Source organism: Danio aesculapii, chromosome 3, assembly GCF_903798145.1.
Source record: "Danio aesculapii chromosome 3, fDanAes4.1, whole genome shotgun sequence".
Taxonomy (NCBI): domain Eukaryota; kingdom Metazoa; phylum Chordata; class Actinopteri; order Cypriniformes; family Danionidae; genus Danio; species Danio aesculapii.
Window position 1 is genome coordinate 17,715,466 of NC_079437.1, and position 20,000 is coordinate 17,735,465.

The 20,000-nt window shown below is 36.2% G+C and overlaps 1 protein-coding gene across 1 annotated transcript in view; it reads right to left on the reverse strand.

Moving 5' to 3' along the window:
* The window catches only part of grin2ca (glutamate receptor, ionotropic, N-methyl D-aspartate 2Ca), a 132,108-nt gene that overhangs the window by 21,396 nt on the left and 90,712 nt on the right, over window positions 1–20,000 (reverse strand). The window contains exon 6 of the mRNA XM_056453293.1: window positions 1,900–2,068. Within this exon, the coding sequence (XP_056309268.1) occupies window positions 1,900–2,068 (169 nt within the window). The remainder of the gene's footprint in view (window positions 1–1,899; window positions 2,069–20,000) is intronic.

Sequence of the window (20,000 nt, forward strand, 5' to 3'; positions counted from 1 at the left end):
GTTTTCTCGTATTTCTCCCATATTTTTAATATTTTTATAAAAAGTAAAATAGCATCAAAGAGCCGATCTCAAATGTGATATAATTGCAAGAGCTGTTCAAGAGAATTATTCTTTCACTTTATATTGACTTGAAAGCACGTTGAAATGAATATTAAAACAGGCGCATTTACTTACTTTCCATTAAAGCTCTGCGTCGATCCTCGCCCTTACCATGCAACCTCTGAATCATTGCGTTCATGTAATGGTGCTGACAGATGGACAGACGCTCCGTTTAAACACACTGTTCCCAGATCAGCTTACACGCAATTTGAAGAAAGCGGACTTGACACTTTTGGATTTGGGTGTGTTTTTAAACAGACAAATACACTTAATATTATGTAAACATGTCTGTCCTGGCATGTTTTATTTTAAACACAAATAATTGTGTCTAAAATGAGCACAATGCTCTCATTATAGATCTGTGCATTCTTAAAGTGACAGCTCTGTTATCAAACAAAACAGTGGCTCAAAATGAGAGATTCGCTGCTCTTAACTAAATAACTATAGAAAATTGAATCAATATTTAAATACAGTGAATAAAAAGGGAACAAGATTTTATAGCTTGATTTTATTTTTGTATAGGCCATCTATAAAGGCTAAACATTTTATTTTTTTTTAATTTAATATATGCAATTAAACTGCTCTGAATAAACAGATTAAGGAATTTGGGTTGACGGGTGTTGACGGGTATAGTGTGTGTGTATATAAGTCAATCTTTGGTCTGAAAATGATGCCAAAATTCATTTTTGGGGAAGAATCATTCCTTTCATGTCTTGTTGTGCATGTGCTAGTCCAGTCAGTTTGTGTGTGTGTGTGTTTTCCGATTTTAACCCACACCATGCATAATGCCCCACTGAGCACAATAGTGTTTTTCCGCATCTCAGAAAAAAGAAAAGCAGGACAAAGCAGGAGCACAAGCCACAGTCTGAAAGTCTTCAGACGCTGCTGTGCATCAGACGTCGACTCGCTTGATGGAGAAGTTTATTTACAAGGTTGTTTGTGTCATTTCAATGCCAGTCACGTTCACTGGAATGAACACGCTTTAATATCCATTCTAGAGTCAACAGCCCTTCTCTCATATACAGTAGATTGTCTTTGTTTTCTTGCTTGCCTTTGCTCAACTGATGGTAAACTAGCTGTCCTTTCATTACAATCTACTGTACTGTCATTTCAAATTAAATGTGTTGTACACTACTATACTTTATTATGAAATGCGTAACAATTTTGCAAAAATATTTTTTATTCAGTTAAATTGAAGTTCATTTGTTTAGCGCTTTTCACAATAATTATTGTTTCAAGCATTATTGTCTTACAATCAAAATCAGAAATGTTAGGATTATTAGTTACCATATCTTTATTATTTACTAATAACGTAAGTGATTAACTAGTAACTAAGATATTTTAACCCTTTTAAAGTTATTATATATATATATATAAGCATAGTTACCTGCAGTTATATAGTAAATAGACATTTTTTTCTGCACCCAAAGTGACTGGACAGTGAAAATTTGTATGTTATGATATTTTGTTGGAGGAGAAATGTAGAAAATAAATGATAAGAAATTGATGTTGTAGTGCAGCAAGACCAGGCCAGAAATGTCACCCAAAAAATGGACATTTACTCATATTTTCCTTTTGCATTCAAGTGGTTAAAAAAAGTTTTTTTTATTTCTGTTGAACACAAAGAAGGTATTTTGAAGAATGTTGAAATGTATTGTAAAAAAAAAAGAATTTTATGAAAGTCCTCAATTTCCATTTTCCTTAAAATATCTTCTTTTGTGTTCAACAGATTTTTGTATCTTTTTAAAGGAGTAAATTTAGTTTTTTTGACTTGAAAAGGAAACTGAAAGGTTGTCTCACCTCTCCGATCATGCCGTTCCAGATCCCTCGTACCAGTTTGCCATGTTTGCCGTTGGTGACCAGGTAGAGGTCATAGGAGAACTTGATGTTGCGAGAGAGCTTTTTCAGGATGTCTATGCAGAAGCCTTTGCAGCAGAGTTTGGTGTAAGGCTCGGTGTGTCCGACTATACTGTGGGAACACAACGGGAAATTGATCATGTCATGCAAGTTGATCATACAGTAAGATCGTTAAAACATTAAATATATTAATAAATGTTAGACGTCATCACTCTGCACATTTCTAGAACTTAGGTTTTGTACCAAAACATCTGTAAATTAACAGTTTCACTATATTTTTTACTGTTTTCCAGTCCTGGGTTTCGACTGGAAGGGAACATATGCCGGAATAGTTGTTGGTTCATTCCGCTGTGGCGACCCCTGATAAATAAGGGACTAAGCCAAAGGAATATTAATGAATAAATGTATTTTGTAATTCATGTTTTTTTTTTCATTGCATTATGAGCTCTTGATCTTTCTTCCAACAAGTTTTGATGTTGAAAAGTTTACAAATGTCACTTTGTATTGACATTTTCAATGTATATATTGTCTGGGTTGGTATTGTAAACTACGATACAAAAACTTGATAATAAACTGGCAGAACTTTTTCTGTTAATTAATTTAATAAAAAAATTTCTGGACTTAATTCTAAATATATTCATTCATTCATTTTCTTTTCAGCTTAGTCCCTTTATTAATCTGGGGTCGCCACAGCGGAATGAACCGCCAACTTATCCACCAAATGTTTTATGTAGCGGATGCCCTTCCAGCTGCAACCCATCACTGGGAAACATCCATACAAACTCATTCACACATATACACTACAGACAATTTAGCTTACCCAATTGACCTATACCACATGTCTTTGGACATGTCTTAGAACATGCTGTAAAAATATCCACAAATTAACAATGCACTGTATTTTGTGATTCATATTTTTTTCTCTCTACCCTTTTATTATTGATTTTGAATTGAGATTCTTAATCTTTCCTCCAACAAGTTTTAAAAGGTTGAAAAAGTGACTTTGATTGTTGTTTTTTTTAAAATAATACGCAATATAGCGTACAAAAACCTGGTTATAAACTGCCAGGACTTTTTCTGTTATTTTACAGACTTAATTCTTTTGAAATGATTTCTTATAAAATAGTTTCAAACTACTAAAACATCAATAAATGTCATTTTCTTAAACTGCAGAGTTAAGTTTTCAATATCAAAAGTCGACAGTCGACAAAACTTTAAATGAATGAAAAACACCTGTACATCCAACGCTATCTCACGGCAATTCGTAACTTTTTCATTTAGTGGCTAATTCGTAGAAATTCGTTCGATCTCATTCATACAATTTAGTACGATTTGTTCAGCCCCCAATGACGGTTGGGTTTAAGGGCAGATTTGGGCGCCATGCCTCCTTAAAATTGTACATTTTCGTACAACTGAATTCGTTAGCCACTAAACTGACAAAATGCAAAATAGTTACATTTCCTTATGAGATCAGGCTAGTATAGATCACATAATCACATAATACAGAAACTGTTATGGATATTTTGTGTTCAAATGCAAGTTCAAATGAGTTTCACTGTATTGTTAACAGATCTCGGAGTTTGTGTCCATGATATGGAAATTTGTTTCTGCCACAGAATAAAGAAAAACAGGTAATTGAGGGGAGAAAAAAATCTAAAATTCAAAATCGATTTACAAATGTGCAATTGTACTGTATGTAATCTCACAATCAATAGCTATGTTTCCATCCAAAAATGCGAATTAACTTTATGCATAAAACTGGAATATCGCGTAAAAGACGTGCGAATAAAGCAGCGTTTCCATCCAACGAGTCAAAGCGAACAAAATCGTCACTTCCTGATTAACTGGTGCCAAATATCAACAGTAAAAATGGAATTTACAGCGGTCAGAAGCAGCGTCAATATTTTCTTCATTTATTTCTTCTTTAATTAATTACTTGAAGGAAATCAGAAGGCAATCCTGACACGCAGTGAACGCGCGGTGGCGTTTGAAGGCGTGAGACGCGGAGCACATTAATAATATAATAACACTAATACTGAAATGGTCAAGGCATTTTAGAATAACCAAAACAACATTTCAGATGTTTTACAGTGTGCTCAGCCTGCTGGTTTATCCATTCACACACATTTTTAGTCATCACATGATCTCCTATAACAAAATCACATGACCTTTTTTAATGCTCATACTGGAATTTGTTCGGTAAAAGTGTTTCCATTGTAGTTTATGCGCATCTTTTCTTATCGAATAAAAAGTTTTTCCTACTCTGCACATAGGTTTTTTTTGGTTTGGGTTCATCTTAAAGCTCTTTTTTGGGTTCATAAAGCTCTTTCTGATTCTGATTCTTCTGATCTTGGTGTTTCCATCATCCGTTTTTTTATGTGCATATCTAAGATGTGCATAAAAATAGGTGGATGGAAAGGTAGCTAGTGAGTTTGCATATACTTTAGTATGGAAAAAAGAAATGATCTTTGTGAGATATGAACTCACAATTTTTGGAACACAATAGGGCAATAATTGTGTAAAAACATGACCATAATTTCAGTCATTACTGTACAAAATGTATCATCTTTCTAAAATCCTTCAAAGGTTATTCTAATATGATGATTGCTGATTGTGAAGACTGGACTAATGATGCAGAAAGTTTGATTTTAAATCACCAAAATAAATAAAATGTAAAACTTTATTCAATAAGAAAACGTTTATTTGAAATTGTAATAATACTTAACAATTTTACAGTTTTTACTGTATTTTTGATCAAACAAATGCAGCCTCAGTGAGCAAAATATGCTTAGTTTAAGCCAGGACAAGGCCTTATTTAAATTATATTAAGCAGCTTTAAGTAGCTTTATTGACATTATTAAATTAACAGTGAGCATCTTAAGACAAATATGTGGCACTTATCTATTTTAGGATATCTAACTTTTGCGTTTTGAGATAACTATCTAAGTCTAGGACCTAAAATCTTCTTTGTGAAACCAGGGGTAAATAAAAAAAAATCTTCCTTATCCCAAATTTTTGATCACGTATGGGGTTCTGCAGCCCCAATATTATGCAGCCTTCTTCCTACAGTGCAAGTCAGTGTGATTCTATTACAATATTATTATTTATTTATTACATCTGCCAGATGTAAACGTGCAGGTCTAATTGAAAGATTGTGCATTTACATTTCACATTAGCAATTCATGAGGCATGCTCCATCATTTAACTTGCTCCAGGCACACTTATTCCAGAAAAATTCACACACTTAAAGATGCAAAAAACAAACAAACAAACCTCACAACAAATACAATAAATGCATAATGTAGGTGGAAATACTACAGCTGCACAGTCTGGATCATATGAAATAACCCTGACCGAATCTACACCCAAAACATGCAAGAACTTTTAAATAGGTCAACCATAACACAAGAACAAAGTCTTGTAAATAATCTATTTGCTTCTGTCATTAGTCACTCACACTAGTTTTGCAATTATGTTCGATGCTGCCAATCCATTTTCCACCTTCGACAAATAAATATAAACGGGGGCCATTTCTGTGCAGATACGTGAAATGAAAAACCTTTCAGCGGCTGGTTGTGCCTCATTAGCATTACATTGTTTCCTCGGGTCTTGGCCTGGTTCCTGTTTTCTCGATTATGAATGTCGCGTCGAAACTTACATCCAATCATGACTCTGATTAACGGCAGCTCCAATAAATCCATTCACACTCAAAGTCAGGGTTTTTGTGCTTCTCTACGAGCAGACAGGGAATAAGTCTGCATTCTGGATGTGTAATAAGAAGCCTTTACGGTTATGGTCTCCAAATAACATCAATGCAAGCGCGAGACGCATGTAAATCTCCTCTGTGAAGGGTGGAAGATCCTAAAATGGCAGGAATCTATAAAAAGCGGAGATTAGCAGAGCGTTGATGGTAAGTGCAGATCGGATATGTGACGTAAGCAGTGAGCGGGTAGATGGTAGTGGCCGTTCAGGGTGGGCTCTTGCATTTTGTCGCAGCTGTGACAGATGGAAGGACAGCCGGGCCGAGCCAAAACAAATCCAACTCAAATTAATCACAAACAAACAAAGATGGAAGAATGCCGGCATGTGGGATCACCAGGCCGAGCTGACGGTGGAGACGAGCTGTTACTGTACTGACACTGTACATGATGCTGACAGGTTAAAGGAAACGTTACGCAGAGTGCTTTGTTTTTATTGGATGAAACGTCTTGTGGTGTTTGATTAGTTATTTAGGGGTAAGCTGAACGATTGTTCTTTGTTTTTTTAGACCTTGTTAATGAACAAGATAAATTTGAATAGGAAAAAAAGTGTTTTTTAGATCCATGAAATTACCATTTTTAGGTTTGAAGACTAATTGAAACAAAATAAATAATAATCATAATCAATAATTTGGACTAGGAAACAGGTAAAGTAATTTTTACTTCACTTGTACAGTTGTATACCAGGTTTTCAAGTATCAAAACAATAAGCATTGTAATGCTTTAAAAAATCTATTTATTTCTTCTAAATAAGTGGCTGTTTTCCTTTTTTTTTTAACCCATGATTTACTGAATAAAAATAAAATTGAACTATACAGTAACTAGTTTATATGGCTCAAAAATGTGTCAGGCGTATTTTGCAGCCGATTCGAATGTTATCACTTGAATGGGCTTGAATGTGCGTTATCAGTGGTTATCAGTTAATAGATATGAGCCTGTAGGGGCCTTCTGCCGCTACTAGTAGGCTCAGAATGCTGTTATCATTCATTCACATGGTTAATCAGCTATAGATCACATACGGCTAAGTTATTTATGTAATTGATTACATTTCCCATTAATTGTATTTTATTAACGTCTACCCCTACTCCAGCCCTAAACCCAACCGTCACAGTAATGTAAGAACAGGTCTGGATCTGGAGTCTTCTCTATTAACAATAGAGTATTACAAACGTTACCGATACGTCACAACTTAACAAGCAGATATAACATTATTTCACCAATGTTTTGAATTTCTTTTCCACAAAAGTTATTTGAAACAAAGACACTTTATTTGGATTTAACATGCTTCCTATGTATATAAAATTACTTCTTAAAATGAAAATTTTATTAATTTTATTCTTAATCTTTTGGGTAGTTTTGACACTTTTAAGCTGTAGTAAGTATGTAAATTGCATTGTTTTTTTTTTGTAGTTTCATTTGTACATTGGTCATTAGTACATTACATTTACTTTTCTTTTTTTAAATGTTTTCAGTTAGTTGCAAAGATGATATTTCTAATTCAAGTTCGTAACTTATTATATGTGCATTTCATTTTATTGCATCATAATCAAAACACACCATAATCAGTGCTGGTGCTGTGAAAACGCTAATACAACCTCTAGCAGGAAATCTGCAAAGCACATGGATGTAATTTCAGAAAACACTGGAGCCGCTGCCTATCCGTTACCACCTGAGTTGTGCAAACCTTGTTTCTGTGTCAGCTTTATTGTTGTATAGCTCCCGAAACAACACTCCTGTCAAAAAAAGTTTAAGTTTGACCCCTGCGTTTCCCAATCCCCATCCCCTTCCTCCTGTCCTCTCTCTAAACAGCAGAAAGTAACGGAAGAAATCAATATTAAGTGCCCTTTCTTGCTGTAGTAGGGAGGCAGGGCTTCTGCGGGGAGCGAATCGGTTTTGGAGAGTCTGATAATGCATTAGTGAAGCAGTAGAAATGTCCATCCAGTTCACATTAGCAAGATGTGTGGCAGAACAGCCATCCAAAACACTTTTATTATGCTTCAGCAGGTTTGCTTACTCAGAGAAATGCAATCAATAGCCTTAAAATGTTTCCCGAGCGCATCTGATTTGAACCTAAATGTATGCCTTTAGGAGCGCTATATGGCGGCTCAGTTTTCTGAACTTGAGCATTATTTGTTTTTAGAGCTTCAGTTCATTTCACAACGCTGGAGGAGAAATAAAGAGTACAGCGAAATCTTCAGTCTGGATTCACAGCAAGAATTACAATCCTGGAACACAACAGCAGGGCTCCATATTGGCTTGACATGTGCTGTGGGTTTGGATATCTGTGTGTGTGTGTGTGTGTGTGTGTGTGCGTGTGCGTGTGCGTGTGTGTGTGTGTGTGTGTGTGTGTGTGTGTGTGTGTGTGTGTGTGTGTGTGTGTGTGTGTGTGTGTGTGTGTGTTTGTATAGCTGCATTGAGCTAGATTTGAGTGTTTGCTAATGAAAAACCTGCTGCTAATATTATGGCTGGTTACTAGGTGGACAGTTGCAAGGGCATTGCTTGGTAACTACTACAGCATTTTGAGTGGTTGCTAGGGTGTTTAGGACAGTTTTTAGGGACTTTGGGAGTTCTGGATTGTGGCTAGGGCATAGCTACGAAGTTTCTATAGCATTTTACTGTGGTTACTGGTATGTTAAGGACAGTTGCTAACGTAATGACAGTTGCAGTATTGTTGATTACTGGCATAGAAGCTAATATTATGGGGGGTTGTTAGGGTGTTCTGGACAGTTGCTAGGGCATAGCCAGGTCGTTACTATAGCGTTGTACCGTAAGTGGTTATAAGGGTGTTTAGGACTGTTGCTAAAGCAAAACCAACTGCTGCAGTGTTGTTAGCATAGACACTAATATTATGGGTAGTTCTTAGTGTGTTCTGCACAGTTGCTAGGGCATTGCTAGGTAGTTATAATAGCGTTAAGCTTAAATGGTTACTAGGGTGTTTAGGACAGTTGCTAATCCAAAACACCCTAACCTAGAAAAACTTGAAGCATACGTTTGTTAAAACCAAAAAGAGAGGCTATAGCAAGTGGAGACCCAAGTGGTTTTAATAAACATTTACAGAACATGTTTTTCCACCATTCATAGGTTTTACACTGATGTATATATTACAATTTTGAATTTAAAACAATTTAATACAAAACTAAAATGAATTGGAAGAGAATATTTGTACCAATCGGTTTACAATACTGATGCCCTATTGTTCTAGGCTTTATTGGTGATAATGGTCAGGAATGTTGGACCATTATTGCCTTTTTAGCATATCAGTAGAAGACAAACTAGCCAGACAGTAATCTGAATTGTGGAGCGGACTAAATCTATAAAAAACGTCAGTATTTTTTAGTAAGTGTACTTTTTTTGGCTTAATAAAAATATATATTTGTAGAGCAACTCATGCTTTGTTGTCATTGATATTTACTGTAACTTTAATGGGTAGAACTGTTCGAGATTTGAACAAAAGCAAGTGATGCATCAAAGTTTGATTTAAAAAATTGTGAATCGTTATAAAAATCTTTATATTCATTCATTCATTTTCTTTTCATCTTAGTCCCTTTATTGATCTGGTGTCCCCACAGCGTAATGAACCGCCAACTTGTCCAGCATATGTTTTACACAGCAGATGCCCTTCCAGCCACAGCCCATCACTGGGAAAGATCCATACACACTCATCCACACACATACACTACGGACAATTTAGCTCACCCAATTCACCTATACCGCATGTCTTTGGACTTCCGGGAAACCGGAGCACCAGGAGGAAACCTACGCCAACACGTGGAGAACATGCAAACTCCACACAGAAAGGCCAACTGACCCAGCCGAGGCTCAAACCAGCGACCTTCTTGCTGTGAGGCAACAGCGCTACCCACTTCGTCACCATGACGCCCATCTTTATAATCATTTAAATAAATTATAAAAATAATAAAATTAATTATTTAAAATTTTTTGAATGATATTCCTACTTCTACGTTTATCCTTCTGACTTTACGGTGAGTTTCTTTCATCGCCCCCTGTCGTTTTAAAGAATATCACAACGGTAAATAGCATGCGTCAAGTATAAAAGCCTTGACCATTTCATGAGGTGCGCGTGCACTCAGCAGAGGTCTGCGACGCGGCGCTAGTATAAATCAGCCTATGTGGGTGGTGGGTAAAGTGTTCTAGGCTGTTAGACAGTGTCTGGAACTGATTTTTGAAAGGTTACTATAGGGTATCAGTTGTTATGATTTTCTTTGTGGTTACTGGGAGGTTTTTTTTTGGTTTCTAGGTTGTGTGCTGGTGGTTGTGACCATTTTATTGGTAGTTATTAGGATGTTCTAGATAGTTGCTAGTGTACTGTTAAGGTGAATTTTATACTTTCTGAATAGAATACACATGATATGTCCAATGTAACTTTTGCAAAATCTAGGTCTGATGTAGCGTTTTGCACCTCTCAAAAAAGGTGAGTACACATTGCAGCATCACATAGCACCAGAGCTGTGATTGGTCAGTGACTAGTGTGGGCGAGCCATGAGCTGTGTTTTAACAGATCATGCCCTGTGGATGAGCTCAAGATGGATACTTTTGTTTTGTTTACTTTATGATTACAGTTGTAGCATGTTCACCAGTTCCTACCTCTTTTGTCCTTAAATGAGTGTAAGTTTGAGCTAATACTCAAAACACTCTTAAAGAAACTCAACAAAGAGGAACATAGAAAACCAATGGCCTACTAGCGTTTCTGAAGTGTTAATGTCAGAGCAGCACAGACAGAATGCAGAAGTATAAATCAGGCTTTATGGTGTGGTGCTATGGTTGTTATGGTGTTCCGTGAAATTGCTAGTGTAATCTTTTTCACACACATCATGTACACGGACCATTGACTGAACATCTGATGTAAACGGCACATAAAATTGCAGATAGTTCAGCAGATTCAAAGTTGTCCTCTTGTCCTCTTGAAACCAGAGCACCAGGAGGAAACCCACGCCAACACCGGGAGAACATGCAAACTCCACACAGAAAGGCCAACTGACCCAGCCGAGGCTCAAACCAGCGACATTCTTGCTGTGAGGCAACAGCGCTACCCACTTCGCCACCATGACGCCCATCTTTATAATCATTAAAATAAATGATAAAAATAATAAAATTAATTATTTAAAAAATATTGAATGATATTAATGATATGACGTAGTTCTGGAAAATTCCTACTTCTCCGTTTATCCTTCTGACGTAATTACTTTATCTGGGATCTGAAATGATGGGTGTTTCTAGTGAAAATGTCTGTAGCTATGTTTGCATCCAAAGATTAATTAAATTTATGTGTTAAACTGGAATATCGCATTAAAAAGTGTAAGAATAGAGCAACGTTTCCATTCAATTAGTCAAAGAGATTAAAATCGTCACTTACTGATTAATTAGGGCCAAATATCAAAAAGTAAAAGCAGAATTTGCTGCGATAGGAGAAGCTGCGTCAATCTTTTCTTTATTTAATAAATGACTTGCACCTCAGAAGACAATGCCAATGCCCAATGAATGCGTGGTGGCGTTTGAAGGCATCAGACGCGGAGCACAGTTGCTCTTGACTATTCTGGAGGTCATTAATAATATAACAACGCTAATATTGAAATAATTAAGGCATTTTAGAATAACCAAAACAACATTTCAGATGTTTTACAGCCTGCTGGTTTGTCCATTCACACACATTTTAACCATCACATCATCTCTTATAGCAAAGTCACATGATTTGTTTTAATGCGCATACTAAAATTTATTCATTAAAAGTGTTTTAATCGTAGTTTATGCGTATCTTTTCTTATCGAATAAAAAGTTTATCCTTCTCAGTTATGCATATACGTTTCTTATGTGAAATGTAAAAATTTTATGCGCATCATGGCATTTCCATCAACCGTTTTTTTTGTACATATCGAAAATGCAAATTTTTTTGTAACACTGGTTACTTTTGATTTTAATTAATTAGCTTTAAAAAAACTATTAACATAGTCATGTTGAATCTCGCACTCAGTGAGACATTATTTTAAGTGTATCAAAGAAAAAGAAAAAGAAAAAAAATGGGATTGTCTCAATGGACAGTGGGTTTTATGTATTAAGACAAAAAGTACAGGAATTGTAATTTTTTTTATGTTTTTTTAAAGGTAAATGAAGGTTATACAATGTCTTGTTAATTGCAGAACTTGTTTATTTAAAAACAATCAAGTAAGAAAAGTCTTGAAAGGACAGGTCAGAAAAAGTAATGCAATATTAACTCAAAAGTAACGTAACACATTACTTACCATAAAAAGTAACTAAGTAACGATTACTTTTTGCAGTGGTGGAAAGAGTACTGAAAAACCATACTTAAGTAAAAGTACCATTACTTGCCTAAAAATGTAGTGCAAGTAGAGTAAAAGTATCTGTTGTATATATTACTCAAAGTATGAGTAAAAAGTAGCCCTTTTAAAAGTACTCAAGAGTAGTGAGTTTTTAGGTTGTGTTAGAAATAGGCATGTGCCGGTATCACATTTTCATGCTGCGATTAATTGGTTGAGCTTTTATCACGGTATACGGTATTATCACGATATTGTAATTTTACTAGAGAAACAGGTAAAAAAACAGAAAAAACTTCAGTTTCGTCAACTTAGTAACTTTAATAACTTTTTAATTAACTAAAAGTACTTCAAACATTTAAATACAAATAAATATAAATAAAACAATACACAATATAAAAGTAAACTTGAGCAATTATATCAAAGTGAATGTGCAAAGAGAAACCGTCTTCGATCAGCAATCCCTGTGCATTTTTTTGGAACCCAAAATATTTCCAAACCTCTGACTTTTTTTTGAAGGGGGATAAATTGTCGGCATCATTCCTCCTTCCGCCATGCTTCTTCTTCGTGTGAGGATTACAGAGCGGTGGCAGCGGCGGCGCGCACTGTGTGCACACAGTGCTTCTACATGCGGGGATTGTTTACATCAGAGTACGCATCAGTTCTGCGCAGCATATACGCAGTGTTTCTTCAAGCGGTTGATGAAAAATAAGCTGAAGGGGGATAAATTGTCGGCAGCGTTCCTCCTTCCGCCATGCTTCTTCTTCGTGTGAGGATTATAGTGCGGTGGCAGCGGCGGCGCGCACACAGTGCTTCTACATGTGGGGATTGTTTACATCAGAGTGCGCATCAGTTCTGCGCAGCATATACGCAGTGTTTCTTCAAGCGGTTGATGGAAAATAAGCTAAGGCGCGTTCTAAGAATATAAATTCGGATCTATTATTTTTCACGGTATTTTGAAGTGCCCGCGATAACAATATCGTGCATATTCATTACCGTGATTTATCGCATTACCGAATACCGGCACAAGCCTAGTTAGAAAGTGACCAAAATTCAACGTTGAGTAAACATCTTAAACCAACGTCATATTGACGTCAAATACTGACATATATTCGTCAGGTCTGGCAACCAAACATTTGATAGATGTCATAGTCGTAACATCCACACAACGTCAAGCTGTAATATCATTAGACGTTGATATTTGGTTGTTTTTAGGTTGTACGTTAGACATTGACGTTGGCCTGACATTAAATTCTGATGTCAACCCAATTTTCATTTTCAAACCAAATGCAACGTCCCCACAATGTTGGGGTAAACCGTCAATCTAACGTCATGTTGAGGTCTAGTGCCTGTTGGTTGTATAAGGCCATTTTGGTCATCATAGAGTAAACATCCGTCATCTTCTCATCAGTGACATGCATCTAAACAGTCTCTGGGTCATTGAGGGTAAAGATTTTGGACATCTTCTTGGACACTTTTAATGCTTCCAAACAGCTGCAAATATAAATTACCCATGTGTTGATGTAGATTTACCTTCTATGTGCGATTTGGTTGGACAGGAATCACTGGACGGATTTTTTCAATCTCCATAGACGAGAAAAAGTAAAGTAGTGACTGCAGGTTAAAGGAGTGGACTAAAAGTACAGATACTGCACTAAAAATGTACTTAAGGGAAAGTAAAAGTACACATTTTTAAACTATTTAGTAAATTACAATTCCTGAGAAAAACTACTCAATTACAGTCATTTGAGTATTTGTAATTTGTTACTTTACACCACTGCTTTTTTGGGGGAGTAACTCAATATTCTACAGCATTATTGTCAAAATAAACTTTCCTCAACACTGGCTGATGACGAACCATTGCTGTCAACCTTAGAGACGTTCATGAACTAATTACTGGTTGCACATTTGTCTGTTATTGTGGGGACATTTCTGATTCCCTAAACATGATTGGTTGCTTTACCCATCAATCACATGGATTCATAGATTCATAGACATTTAAAGCAACTATCAATCTGACCATGTGAGATTATAACAGGTGTATGTGTGGTTATCATTGTGTTAGTTGCTGTAAAAGCAGCTAGGTGACAGGTAGGATTTTACTGACTCCAGTCCAACCTTGAGTCTATAGTATTTGGCTGTCATGACACCTCTCCTGAAGCCGCACGATTGGAGATTCATTCATGTCTGTGGCACAAATGGTGCAGAAGAAGTCACCAAAGCTAAAGGCTAGACGATTGTCCAAAGACTTGCCTTAGAACGCTACTAATAAAGATGGACAGAAAAGAATGAAAGATGGAAAATATAGAGATGGTGCTGAGCGTTTCTCTAATGACACTCTCTAACCTTCCCTGTAACCTCTTGACTAATGGTGTGCACCATAAAGGAGATTAGAGGCAATGAGTCACACTAAACACCACCCACTCGCACACGCTATCATCATCACCATAAACCACAGCCGCTATTTGTTTGACATCAGTCACAGCATCAACAGATACTCAACACAAACGGCCCAGGCCCGTCCTCACATGTCACAACAGCTGGCGGGATTAATCCGGCGCCTCCGCATGTTCGCGTACAGCAGACGCGCAATGTGTTTGGACATTTCTGAACCGCAAGGCAGTGACATTTAGACTGTCTGAAAGTGTGTCATCATAAGTGTCCACATACACGACTAGGTTTGGATTTGGATTTTTTTTTTTGAAGAAGTCTTTTCTCATCACCAAGGCTCCATTTATAATAATACAAAATGTAAACACAGAAATATCAACTGTCTTTGGTTTTATAATGTAACGCCTTTTTTGTTTTGGTTCTTTTAACCCACCCAATGCCACTTTAACCAATTATATTTCAGCATCACAGGTTGCCTTGTTGGAAAACCATGTATTTCATTCATTCATTCATTCATTCAGGAAGGCGTTTAAAGCATGCCTCCATGACCGTAAAATTTTTTCCAGTGGACAGTAATTTGACGCAGATTCAGAGTTCCACATGAGGTTATTAATTAGCAAATAATATAAATATTACTTATGTAAACATTAAGTGAGCAGGTTACATTGTAACTCCATGTCCTAACAACACGCTACGTGCCGAGATTTGCAGTGAAAAGAAATTTAGCTGTTTGCACCAGATGAAATGCAACAGAAATTTAAATACAGCCATTCAGAAGCACAGAATAGTGCACTTACTGCAGTCCAACGAATTGGTAAGGTTTATAATCTAATTTATACATTATTAAACCTCTTTAACATTATTAAATGTACATGCTGAATCACTTTTCTAGTTACAGTTCAAAAGTTAAATTTTAAACGGTTTATTTTATTTTTAAGATCTGAGGTGAACTATCTGCTGCTGCTTTCAGTATATGGCAATAAATGTCATGTAAAATGGCATTCAAACTCACATTGTGAGCATTTAACACTGAATAAAGCATGAGATGATCATTGCCAGTTTATCCTGTTGTTTAGCTGCAAAAATAGAAGCCGTTTCTAATATATCAATATGAATTGTTGGGAAGGACAAAACCTCCTTTTAATGTGAAAAATATTCTTTCTATCGTGTGCCGTTGCTTTTATATGGAACATGATTTAAATCACCCTTTAGGCTCACTACTGTTGGTCATCAATCTGGCAACCTGCGCTTGCGTTTGTTTAGATCCAGGAATATAATTCCTAGTTCAACCACTAGGTGTCAAACCTACATACTGCACCTTTAATGCAGTCTTCAGTGCCACTTCAGAAATCATTTTAATATGCTAATCTGCTGTTCTGTTAATATCAGTTATTATCGGTATTCAGTCATTAATAATGTTTCTTATGTTGTTTTTATCGAGTCATACAGATTAGTGTTGTCACGATACTGGAATATCTGAAATTTTAAAAACGTCCATTTCCCACTAACATTTCAGTGCTGTTGAGTGTGTTCTTAAACAATGCTGATTGGCCATTGTGTTCATGTGCTCAACAGAAATGACTGTGATTGGCCGTAAAGGTCATCAGTTCACTGCTATTCACTGAATACAAACACAGATACAGGGACACTGGAGTGTTTTAAAGTTGCGAAGATCAGCCGGTCTGTCTATGAGCTGATATATGAGCGATCTGCTGATGAATTGACTGTTCTTCATGGGTTTAAAATGCTCCAGTGTATCAGTGTTTGCACTTGGTGAACAGTGGTGAAATGTGGTAAACTGATGACCAGTATTACTTTTGAAAGTAGTGCATTACAATATTGAGTTACTCCCCAAAAAAGTAACTGTTGCGGTACTTAGTTACTTTTTTATAGTAATACTTTACTTTTTCTCACCTGGCTAAGGCTTGATCTCTTTCAGAACTTGCAGGGGTTTTTTTCTTTAGTTTTTTTTTTCAAACAGAGGAACTCTGAAATTAACAACACACTGTATAACATTCATTTACCTTAAAAAAAAACATGATAAATGTATAATTCAGGATGACGTTATCTTCAGAGAAGTTTGTCTTGTTAGTTACATAAAATGACTGTCCATTGCCCTTTTCCTTTTCTTCCATGTGTTCAAAATAATTTAAATTTTACAATACTTTCATCACAGAAATGTAAGCCTCTGGTCTGCCGTGACTATGTTAATTTTAACTAATTAATTAATAATTAAATAATTAAACTTAAAAATAATTCACATTTACGTTTTTAAAACAGTAGCTCAGATATTATTGCTTATTTTTTGAAAGTAATGTGTTGCTTATCACTTACAAAAGTAATATTATTACGGACTGTAACTCGCGTTACTTGTAATGCGTTACTCTCAACACAGCTGATAACCTTCACGGCCAATCACAGTCATTTCTGTTGAGCACATGAACACAATGGCAAATCAGCGGCATTTCAGAACATGCTTAACAGCGCTTAAGTGGAAATTTTTTTAAATTTCAGTACCAAAAGGTAAATGTGTTATCTGTCTGTTCCTAAATATGTTAGTTGACTAAAGTCGTATTTTAATGTATAGAACTATTTGATAAGGGGTGACACGGTGGCTCAGTGGTTAGCACTGTCGCCTCACAGCAAGAAGGTTCCTGGTTCGAGTCTCGTCTGGACCAGTTGGCATTTCTGTGTGGAGTTTGCATGTTCTCACCATGTTCGTGTGGGTTTCCTGCGGATGCTCCGGTTTCCCCCACAGTCCAAAGACATGTGCTATAGGTGAATTGAATAAAATGAATTGGCCGGTGTGTGTGTGTGTGTGTGTGTGTGTGTGTGTGTGTGTGTGTGTGAGAGAGAATGAGTGTGTATGGGTGTTTCCCAGTACTGGGTTGCAGCTGGAAGGGCATCCGCTATGTAAAACATATGCTGGATAAGTTGGCGGTTCATTCCACTGTGGCGACCCCCTGATGAATAAAGAGACTAAGCCAAAGAAAAATGTATGAATTAACTATTTAATAAAACTGGTTTGTTCAAATGCACAAACATATATTGTCTATATTTACAGAGATATGATTAAAAATCTTAATTTTCAAAAGCAGGTGTACTCATTTATCCCGAGCACTGAATATGTGTGTAATCTAATGTGTATGCAAGTATTTTTAATGTATGTACACGTACAGTATGTGTGTGCATTTATATATACATAATACATTTACACAGTACATTATGTGAAAACAAACTTTGTATTCATATTATTAATACAAACTTATTTTATATGTGATTAGTCATGATTAATTCTTAAACTGCATTAATAAAATTTTTGACAGTATTTATACTGTATTTTGCAGTAGATCAATTAATTGCAGCTTTGACGAGCAGAATAGGCTTAGTTTAAAATTGTTAAAAAATATAATACGTTAAAAATATATATTTTAAGTCACATGGATATAAAATAGTCAAATGGATATAAAATAATTTAAGTTAAACTTTTAACCACTAGTAAATTTTCATTATCCTGTGAATCTTTTTTATTCGGGTTGGGTCGATAGACAATGCCATCGTCCATCACCGATGGCCGATAGACATCACAATGCTGAGCTGGCATCGCGATCCCAATGCTGAACCCCCATCGCACCAACAACCCGCTTGCAAAAAAACACACACGGCCCGTTTACACTAATACGTCTTAGTTACAAAACCCCAGAGAGCAGTGCACATCGGTTTATCAAGAATGTACTGCTGGATCACGTCTCACTATAGTTGTTAAACGTGATATTTAATTAATCTTGTCTCTATCTAACGGCTCTTCTGTCTTTTGAATCTATCACGTATTGTGTCACAGCATCAATACACTGCTTCAATCTTTCACTTTCACGCTTTCAATTTTAGTGAAAACCTCAGATACTGTTGGTTGGTTCCTGTTGGTTGTGCATCTTTTTTAATAACCAAGTTTGTTGATGCCATTATGCTGACACAGGTCACTCTGCCTATTCATGCCAGAGTCCTGTGGAAAAAGTGATTGACAGGTGATAATTTGTGTGTAACTTATCTTTATTTATATATGATTTGGTTATGGGTCAAACAAAGACCATGCGGGTCAGGTAGTTGAAACGGTAGGCTACAAATAATTAATTCAGTATGAATTAATTAATTATTCATTATTCCGCAGTGTTTCACATTAGACATCGTACGATGCCAAATTGGTCGACATCGCCAAACCTTATTTTTTACCTTCGTGTTTAGTTTTTTTTTTCAGCAGTTTCCGGCAGCCCTTCAGACGCTCCGATTCGGCCTCAAAGTAATGAGTAGAGCATCCTGAGGGAATGACTCTTAAATAACATGTTAATGGGCTGAGCACAATGCTGTGTGTCTGCGTGTGTGTGTTTTTCGAGGGGAGGCCGAGAGTGAGAGTTTTGAGACCCTCCGCTGAGTCCAGCGCAGCTTTAATCAGCTCTGCTAATTACAGCTCAGTTCTCATGAGGTGAAGCCACGCTCCTCTGAGTCTCTGCTTATCTTCATCCAGAAGTCGACGCAAGCAGGCTTCAGGTTGCGACGGACTAAAAACTGACAACTTGACCTTAATGTTTGGCTATAGAGCTGTCAGTTTATTCAAATAGAGAAATAAAAACATGATGTGCTGAGAGGAGGCATCCCATTTTGGTGTATGCATCAAATTGCATTTACAAAAGTGATTTTATATAGATAGTAAATACAAGTCAACTTCAATGTTTTACAACTTGCATGGAAAAAAGGACAAAATATGGTTGTCATAAAGCACAACAGATATATTGTTTAAAAATTATAATGTAAATATAAATATTGATTAGACTTAATCACATTTAAAATGTGTCTACTGTAAACAATGTAAAAAAAAAATAATGAGTGTTTATTAATTTAAGAGTCACTATATGAATGTTAGGGCTGGGCGATTAATTGAAAAGTAATCGACATTCAGAAGTTATAATTTAATCTGATTTAATTTTACCAGGTCAATTTTTTCAATTACTTTCCTTACTGTGTGTGGAGTCACGTGACCCCGCTCTGCGTCGAGCACAGCATATGGTCTGGTGCAGCCTTCATGCAGTCGCATACCCATCGACTGATGACACGACACATAGCGTAAGCTCTGTGATTGGTTAGCTTGGTAGCATTGACGAGTGTGGGGGCGTGGAGAGGGAAAAAAATTAAATAAAAGAGTCATTCATTTATCGTAATCGAGTTAAAATGTTCAATTAATCGAGATTGGTAGATTCTGGGCCAAATCGCCCAGCCATAATGTATGTATTGGGGATGTCCAGATCCAATAACGTGATCGGAAATCTGGCCCGATCACACAGTTTCAGGCTCGATTAGAGTCGATTATCTCCTATATATATATATATATATATATATATATATATATATATATATATATATATATATATATATATATATATATATATATATATATATATTCTGATTATTTTTTAACACATCTATAGTTAAGTGGTGGCACACAGTTAGACCTTTTTCCAGACTTTACACTTCACTCTTTTGTCACATAGACGCTGTTGGTTAAATGCCTGCAAAGTAGAACATGGAAGCAGCTTTAAGCGGAAAGCGCGAG